Source organism: Athene cunicularia (assembly GCF_003259725.1).
Source record: "Athene cunicularia isolate RWA chromosome 5 unlocalized genomic scaffold, athCun1 chr5_part2, whole genome shotgun sequence".
NCBI lineage: Eukaryota > Metazoa > Chordata > Aves > Strigiformes > Strigidae > Athene > Athene cunicularia.
In genome coordinates this window covers 103,370-112,954 of record NW_020799102.1, presented here as the reverse complement: position 1 = coordinate 112,954, position 9,585 = coordinate 103,370, and the positions used below count along the sequence as shown (strand labels likewise).

General features: G+C 51.1%; 1 protein-coding gene across 1 annotated transcript in view; it reads right to left on the bottom strand.

Annotated features, from left to right (window-relative positions):
- Nucleotides 1–270, bottom strand: part of LOC113481022 (pepsin A-like) — a 3,236-nt gene extending 2,966 nt beyond the window's left edge. Inside the window, 1 exon segment of the mRNA XM_026850272.1 lies at nt 215–270. Coding sequence (XP_026706073.1) covers nt 215–270 — 56 coding nt within the window.
- Between the last annotated feature and the right edge of the window lie 9,315 nt (nt 271–9,585).

Here is a 9,585-nt window from a genome sequence, read left to right as displayed (position 1 = left end):
GGGGGGGGGGGGGGGGGGCTGTGGGTACCCCTGCGCTGCGCTCGCCCCGTGCCTCATCCCACAGCCCCTCAGGTGGGACCCCGGGGCCCATTCTTGCTTCAGGGAGCCTTGGCCATGGCAATAGGCTGCAGGTTGTGTCCCCCTCCCCGTTCCCTGCTTGGGGGTGCTGGGGATCACAGCAGTTGCGTGGGCATCCCAAAACCCTGGTGCTCACCTGAGGGCAAGGCACTGGGCCATGGCCACCAAGCCGAGGAGCAGGAGCAGCTTCATGGTGACTGGTGACAGCGACCAAGGCGAAGAGATGCACCGAGTGTGCCACCGGCCCCAACCTGGCTCCTTATATCCCAGCCACGCTTGTTTGGCCAGCGTCCTCGATAAGAAAGGCAAACGCCTCCAGGGGAAGTTATCACAACGTCCTTAAGGCAGGCAGGGGGAATGTCAAGCTGAGGACTCTCCATCTTCACCAGGGTCAAAAGCACAGGGATGCTTGCGGCAGGCTGGGGCTGGGAGAGAAGCACCTTCCAGTTCTGAGTCTGGAGCGGAAGGCACTGGGGGACTGGTGAGGGCCCATTTCTGGGCATTTTCTCCCACTGTGGCTGAGGAATCACAGCATAAATCATGGGCCGTTAGATAAAGGCATTTCTTTTCCAGTTGGCTCTAGCTGGCCTGGGGTGGCCACCACAGGAGTGACATTTCCCCAGTGCTGCGGTCCAGAGGGTCCTGGGGCTGCTCCAGACCATCACTGCCCTGCTCTGAAGAGCACAGTTTCTGTAAATTTGCTTTATCTTGCACCAACATCCAACAGGTAAACACGGCCGTTCCTCACCAGCCTAGTCCATTGCAGGTGGTAGCTCAACACCCCGCGTCTCTGAACGCCTGCCCCGGGGCTCTGGTGGGGAGGGTGGAAGCCCATGGCCTCCTCGAGCTGCTGCCTGCACCCCCTGCCCCCACACTGGGGTCAGCAGAGGAACTGCGCTGCTGGGTCTGGCTTCATATCACAAATCACAGACTGGTTTGGGCTGGAAGGGACCTTAAAGCCCATCCAGTGCCACCCCTCTGCCCTGGGCAGGGCCACTTTCCACTAGCCCAGGTTGCCCAAAGCCCCGTCCAACCTGGCCTTGAACCCTTCCAGGGAGGGGGCAGCCACAGCTTCTCTGGGCAGCCTGTGCCAGGGCCTCACCCCCTCACAGGGAAGAATTTCTTTCTTAGATCTCATCTAAATCTCCCCTCTGTCAGTTTAAAACGATTCTCCCTCATCCTATCCCTACACTCCCCCTGATCAAGAGTCCCTTTCCCCCTTTCCTGTAGCCCCTTTCAGTCCTGGGAGGCTGCTCTAAGGTCTCCCTGGGGCCTTCTCCAGCTGAACCCCCCCCAACTCTCTCAGCCTGTCCTCACAGGGGAGGGGCTCCAGCCCCTCGAGCATCCTCGTGTTCTCCTCTGGCCCCACTCCAGCAGGTCCATGGGCTGCCTGTGGAACTGGGACCCAATGAGGGGTGAAACTGGGACCAGTCGAGGGAAAGACCAGCTTGGGATGGTGCTGATTGAACAATGCCAAGGTCGCCGGCACTGGGCTGCGTCAGAGGTGCCCGATCTCCGTCACAGCCCCACGTGCATGAGATGTGGCTGCCGGCACGGTCACCTTGTCCTGGAGGAAAACAAAGCCAGTCCCTGCAGTGACGAGTTGGGGACCAGCCTGCCCAGAGGCACTATATGGGTAGGAGCTGATTGTCCTCCCTTGGTACCAGTTTCACCCCAGCTCTGAATAATAAAAGAATAGAGGGTGGATGTTAAATCACAGCAGAGGAATGAAATTAATATATGAACCTGGCAGGGAGAAAAGGGATGAAACACATAATTCTCCCTGAGCAAAAGGGAAGATGTGATGGGTTCAGTTTGGGGGTAGGAGTCTAGAAAAGAAAAGATCTTGGCTGACCACCAAAATGGAAAGTCTGGACCTGGTAGGAGGCCACTGCCTGAAAACCCTGCATGGAGCCTTGGCATTGCATTCCCCACCAGCCTCATGAGCCAGCCTGTGTCTTCAGGTAGCCATAAAATAAAGAAAAAATCAGAGATCAGACAACAGCATCAACTTCAGGCTTTGCTCCCTCTTTCCACACAAGGCAGCAGCATGGTTTGATGAATATGAGCTCAGATCAGGAGCATCTCTAGCAGAGGGGCTGGTTCGCTGCAAACACATCCTTGCTGCACTACACATTTTCTACATATCTGTAAAAGGTCATCAGAGCAGAGTGCTTGAGGACGTGTCTTATAGGGAGCAGCTGAGGGAACTGGGGGGGGTTAGTCTGGAGAAGAGGAGGCTGAGGGGAGACATCATGGTCCTCTGCAAATCCCTGACAGGAGGGTGCAGAGAGGGGGGATGAGTCTCTTGAACCAAGGAACAAGCGACAGGCCCAGAGGGAATGGCCTCAAGCTGCCCAGGGCAGGGTCAGGCTGGCTCTGAGGAAGGATTTCTTTGCAGAAGGGGCTGTTGGGCGTTGGAATGGGCTGCCCAGGGCAGGGGGGGAGTCCCCATCCCTGGAGGGGTTGAAGAGTTGGGTTGACCCAGCGCTGAGGGATCTGGTGGAGTTGGGAACGGTCAGGGTGAGGTTCATGGTTGGACTGGAGGAGCTTCAAGGGCTTTTCCAACCCAGATGATTCTGGGATTCCATGAGGACGCGTCCCTCAGCAGGGAAGCTCTCGTAGCCTCGGGACTGCTCTGTCAGGCTGTTAGATTGTGTTTCTTTCCCCCAGCACACCGCGTGTCTGCAGGCAGGGAAGAAGCTGTTCCCACTTGGCAAAGCCTCTTCCTCCACAGCACACAGGGAGCTCACAGTGATTTGCCCACACTGCTGCAGGTATTAGGAACAGCTGCTGTAAATCTTGTTGGTATATAAAGCAGATTCAGAGCAGGGGTTTGCTGGTTTGCCTGGCTCTCACTTGATTGCCCTGTGCTGGGAGTCCTTTGCAAGCTTCCTCGCCCCTTGGTGCTGGTGGAAGGCAGAGGCTGTACCCCTGCAGAGCCCAGCCCCTCAATGGCAGTGCTTTTGGGGGGTGGTTTGGAGAATTGTTGATGCTTCCACTTTCCCATCAATTTGCCCTTCAAGGATTGAGACCTGGGGCTTCCTCCTGGGAGGCTGCTCAGGAGCTGCTGGGCTTGGTGTGTGCTCCATGCCAGGGAAGATAATGCCATAGGAGGCCCATGAGAGCTGGTGTGGGCTGTGGGAGGTGGTGGCTGGAGAGCCACAAAGCTGGTAGCCAGGAGCATGTGTCAGTGAGAGCTTGTGATGGAGAGGAAGGTCCTGCTGGAAGGTGGAAATGGTCCTTGGCTCAGCCCCACAGTGGGGAATGGGAGGTAAGTGCCCCTTCTCCTTGGGCAGGGACAAAGGTCCTGGCAATGTTGGGGTGGATTTCCCTCTGTTTGCAGGAAAAGGTGGGACATTCATTCAGCAGAATGTACCTGTGCAGGGCAAGGGAATGTGGGGGGAGCTGCCTCCAAGGTGTCCGTTTGCACAGATGCTCACCCTGCATTGATTCTGGTAACGAGTGGAGAATTTTCTCTGAGGAATGGAAAGCTGAAGGGCAGTAACATTCCAAGTGCTAAATTCTTTCAGAGCAAGTCAGTGAGTTGGGTTTCAGCACCTGAAGTCTGGACTTGCTGTCATGCCTCACTTCAACCTGGCCTCCCTTGTTTTGGGGCTAAGTGTTAGGGTTCTTTTTCCAGAAAGTTAGAGAAAATGACAAGTTTTTCAAGAGCTGTTTATCTTCTTTTTTTTTTTTTTGGCCAGTCAGACATAACATAAACCTCTCCAGGCACAGAAAGCAGGGACTAACCTGTACTCTCATGGCAGTCCTTGTTCTGGGCAAAGAGGATGTTTGGGTTGAATGCTCTCCTTTTATTAAAAAACAACAACAACAAAAACCCAAAACAAACAGAAAAGCCTCATGCTCGGGACCACTGTCTAGTGAAATGTAACTTAGTTTGTACTGTTAGGGAAATATAATTTGTTTTATTCTGTAATTCAGTTGCCCTGGCAGTGATAGGTTTGCACACAACTAAAGCTCCCTTGCCCAGAGCAGCAAAGAGACTGGAAGAGTTGCAGCAGCTTCTTTTGCATAAAAAGGTACGTCCTGTGTTTCTAGGCTGATATAAGGGCCTCTGGGTGAGCTGGTCTCTTCTGAACACCAAACTATAGCCCAAATTTTGGGGATTGTATCATGTAGTGAAGACTCAAATTAATTTTCCAATCTTTTACTGCATTTAGTCGTTGCTGAAGCAGAGCTCCATGTGTGAAGTTGTAATCACTGAGGCTCAGGATTTCATTTTTTCAATGCAAAGAAATTTGTCAAATTATAGGAAGTTTGGGGATGATCCCATCACCAGGAGCCAAGGAAAAACTGTATTGGGATAGGCATTGATTTTTGGATGTGTCATTATACACAGAATGAAGTTGTGGAATTCAGCGCCAGAAAAATCTCAGAACAGATATTTAGTGCCATTAAAGTCAAGAACAAAAGAAACAGGGGAGTATGGAAAATTATTACTTTTAGGGTGAGAAATGACCGAGGTGGGACAGACAGAATTTAGCCCCTTCCTACTGTTCTGAGCCTCTCTGTGCTGGTGACAGCGTGACTCCATGGCTGCAGCTCCTTCCCGAGCCCTTTCCAGCCAGGTTCCCTTTTATTATTACGGCTTTTGGAGGCCTCTGGGGAACCTCAGACCCTCAGAGTTTGGAGGCAGATGTGATCTGTCATTTAATGCCCTTCCAGCCTCGTGCTCTGGGGTGGGAGGGGGGAAATCAGCAGCACAAACAGCCTGGCAGCTCTTCGCATTGTCAAAGATGGGGCACCCAGCTCGGCATGCCATGGAAGCAGCTGTAGCACAAAAAGGAGCCAGGGCTGGTTGCTGACCTGGACATTTCCAACTTTGGTAAAGAAATGGAGGGAATAAGACACGCCAGATTCTGGAAGAATCTGCTTTTTGCCCCCTGAGGGAACTCAAAACCAAGCAGCAAAGAGCTCAAAACACAACCCTGCTGCAACCCCGCCGCGGCAGAGAAGGCGGGTGAGGGCAGGGAGCAGGCAGTGCCTGTGGGGTGCCCGGGCTGGGTGGCAGAGGGTGGCCTCTCTGTTGTAGCTCTGCTTGGCGGCAGAGGGCACCAAACGATGAGGAGATCCTTGCCGGGTTCTCCAAAAGCAGCTGAAAACCAGCTGGAGGGGTGGATTTGGAGGCTTTTAGTTCTGGTTTGTCTGTTCCCTGATGCAGCTGTGGCTGCATTAGGATTCCTGTTCAATAAAATCCCTGAAGAGTTACGCTTGTGTCCAGAAAAATATAAGATTTTAACGTCTGTTTTGATGTCCAAGCAAGGCTGGATTTGACTCCTGGTGTGTGCAGGCTCCACCTGGTCCTATGATGAGCTTGGGCTACACAGCAGCATTCAGTGACTCATAAGGACCACTAAAATAAAGCACCTGGTGGCCACAGGTGGGCTGGTTGGTGGGTGGAGGATGGCTGGTGGTTGAAGTGGTTGTGGTTGACTGTAAAGGTGGAAGAGTTGGATGGTGACCTTGACCCCCTGATGCAGAGAAAGGGCTGAGGCAGTGCTGGACTGGTGACAGGAGTGTTTTAAGCATTGCTGCTTCCAGTGATCAGCAACAATTTGTGTGTGAAGGGACAGTCCCTCTGAAGGCTACAGGAGATGCACAGCAGGGAACTCGTACGACACCCTCAGCCATCCTAGATCACGGACAATGGGAGCTGGGTACCTCCAGGAGCTGCCTTGGCTCTAAGATGGGACCTGAGTGGCAAATATATAAATCCGTGTGTGCAGATCCCTGTCAAGAAAGCAACAGTCGCAAGGCTGGGAGACTGTTACAAATTATATGATCAATCTGGGTGGCCAGGAGCCTGGAAACCTGGATGGGAATTGCACGAGATGAGGCTACACCACCTAGGATGCATTTAACTGTCATAGGGTTTACCCCACCCCCAGGCCAAACAGGACCATGTATGAATTTTCAGGCTGTTTTGGCAAAGGACTTTGCTGACTCAGCTCAGGAACAGCCTTATCCAACCTTATCTGTGCAGGGTTGAAAAGCTCAGCCTGAAAAAAAAGATCACCTTATTGAGATACACCTTATCTTCCTACCTGCAGATTAAGGAAGCAAACTTTTTTTCCAGTCCCTGTTCCTGGTGTTTCCTGTCCCTCCCATAATGGTATTATTGTACATCACACAGTTGCTTTATCAGAACTGTCAGATGAAAGGCACAAAGGCAGAGGAGAAAGGTCTGAGGCTCCTGAGCTGTCAAACCCTTACGATTTGATGTAAGATTATTTGATTAAGTTATTGAGGAAGCTCCCAGGGATGTAGGCTGATCCTTGCTGAGCTGGGGGTGGGTGAACTTTCCCTGGGGCAGGACCCCTTCCGACCTGCTTCTGGGTGGTCACAAACACTTTTGGTGGCCTTGGTCTGTGGTTGCTAAATCACTGAACGTTACTCTATGTCTGGGCTGCCTAGATAGAGGCTGGATCACATGGACCACAGTGTTTCCTAGTTGTACCAGAGCAAGCACAGAAAGGGAACTGGTTTGATTGTGGCTTCTGTGAGAGGCAGCGAGCCAACAGACGGTCAGGGGTACGTCTGTGACACGGTGCTGAGAAGAGCTGTGAGAAATGGTGTTTTCTAATAAACTCCCAATGAAAAGACGAGTGGGATTCTGAGAAAGGCTCTTCTGCCATCTGAATCCTTCCCTGATGAGGAACACAGACAACACTGTTTTGAAAACAAACAATATCCCATTAAAAGAGAAAAAGAACAGCGCTATTGATTGTTTTCCTTCTATTGGGAAACGCTCCAAATTTAATTTGACTCTTGGGCTCAGAAGGAACATTCAACCAAAACCACAAATAAACTTGGCCAGATAATGAACAAAAGGTGAAATTTGACAAAGCATTGGGATCAACTTTGCACGAGGAGGGGTTTTTTTGACCTTTCACTGACTGTGCATTAATTTGCTCTCTAGTCTTACACTGCCACCCTCCCCTTTGGAGCCTGAGGAGCTGCAAACAATATCAGCTGCGATAACGGGGTCCTGCACCGATAGCAGACTCGGCAAAGTTTCCATTTCACTCCAAAACACTTTCTGGATTACCGTTTCAAACTGACCTAAGCTGCTTCAGAAGCTGGTTCTGTAGCTGAACGTTCCTTACCAAAATGTTTTGTTCCTTTCTGCCAGTTTTGTCCTAAGCCACAAGTGCTCTTGATCCAGAAAAGCTCAGTTGGTGCGCACACTTGAAATCTGGTATTTAGCATAATTTGAACACTTACCCCTTTTAAGCCATTTTTGCTTATGGTGTATATTGGATATTGGCCTTTCAGTCTTTTGCCTAATGAAGTAACTGTGTGATGTATCGTAACGACCACCTGAAACCATCTTTTATACAAATTAAGGATGACAGTAAACAGATAACGGGCACATCCTTCAGCATTAACCAGAAAATACCCATGTATCACAGTTTTGATTGCTGGGTAACACTTTATCATGTAACTGGATATTTTTCTGTTTCTTCTTTCGTTGAAAAGAGCAAATCTGAACACCGCTTAGTTTATCCTCTCCTCACTCCTTACAGTTTAATATAAATTGTTAACTAAATGTGCTCCAGCCCTTCCATGTATGTGGAAACTGCTTCTCAAATGAGCCTTGAAATATCGATCTGCCTTTGAAAAGTCAAGTCCCCTTTCTTGCAATAACACTGGGTTTTGACCTGGTTATCAGCCATGCCATGAACAAATTGTCCTTGATTAAACCATAGGGTACCTATTAGGATTCACATGACTCGTATTTATTATACAACAGTCAGTAGGCCTCACGTGGTGCATGTCTCTGGCAGGGACGAGAGGTGCCTTTCCTGAGACGCAGGCCTGGACTGCAGCACTTCTGTAACAGCTGGGTGACCTTGCCCAGCCATCTGCAGTCTCCTTCACATTCCTCTCCCCTCAGCGCCTCGAGCACGTCTCATCCAGCAGCGCGGAGCTTTTCCCCATCCTAACATAATCCTCAACCCTGCTCATGTCTGTGAGAATGCGGAAGCACGGGTGGAAAAGCGGAGGGTGGTGGGATGAGAGCTGCTTCTGTCTCATGCTCATCAGGAACTTTCCTGTTCCGTGCAAGGAAGAGCTAATGCGGGAGTTCAAGAGGGATTTGCTATTATCTCTTGCTTCCAGCCACGCAACCTGGGAAAAACGCAGTTATATGAATTTTTGGCATGTTGCTGTGGTCTGTATGTACTGCCTCAGCGCAGCAATATCTCAGGCCACAGCTAAGCGCTCTGCACCCATTATCTCACCTCCTCTGCTTCTCCGGCCTCTCCTCTTGTACATCCATCCACTCTTATCCCCCACCTCCACCCGCTGCCACACCTTTACTGCCACTCTTCATGCTCACTTTGCCCCCATCCCTTTGCCTGTCAAGGAAGTTTTAATGTAATTTTCATTTCTCACAGGGCTGGACTTACCAGGATTACAGCCAGCAGCATTCCAAGTCACCCGGAACAACAGGCATTCGAGTGCCTGGCACACCAGCTGCTACTCAGCACGAGACATCTTGCGGAGAACAACGTGGCTTTGCAGGGGCTCTGCTTGCTCTTAGACCTCTACAAAACATGAACTGCAAGAGGAGGCTGCCTGTGTGGGAGGCCCTGGCTGTGAGGCGCTGATGAGGTCATGACAAGGCAGAAACCGCTTCAAATCTCGCTGTAAATCCAACCCAAACTTGCTACGCCTGAATTTCAACCGGCTGCCGGCTCTGTACACGATGCTAAGCTTTGTTGTAATACTCTCCTTTTAACTCTTGTCACAATGATTAATCTTGCCTAATCTTTGTCTTTGGCTCTATGGCTTTCTGCTTTTTTGAACAAGCCAGTGAAGACAAAAGTGTCCACGCAGCAGCTGCTGCTCAGGGCTCACGCAGAGACTTTGAATCAACATACAGAAGAACCACAGAGCTACTCCAAACCTCCCTGGCCCTGATAGCAGCTGGGGCAACTGGGGAGACAGGTACCTGCCAGGAGGAGCCCCAGCTTTACCCTCCCTGGGCTGACAGGTAAAGCTGAATCTGTTGCTTGCAGTGCTCAAGCTCACTCTGGAGTCGGGCAATGCTGCCAGCTGTACCCAGGTTAATTGCTATGGTGGTGAAGACTGGAGTTAGGATGCATCGATAATAACACAAATAACTTAGCACACTGACAATCCTTCCGCGAAGACATAAAATAAAAGCTCAATTAAGAGTCAATTATAAGGGAGGCCGCTGGGGGAAGGTACCAGAGTGGCAGGGCAAGCCTCTGAGACACGAACTGGCAAGACGTAAAGGCTCAAGCAGGCCATAGCATGAGGGGAGCTACACTGGCACATAAAGACGCAGTATTTGTTTTAAAAAGACCCCACATTTATAAAATACAGCCCCTCTGCAGGGGCACGGCAGCCCTGACACAAAGACCCACAACATGGCGGCGCGATGTCCCACCCCGCTCCGCCCCCCCCCGGGAAGGGGCGGTGCTCCGCCCCCCGCCCGGGTGGCTGTCTCTTATA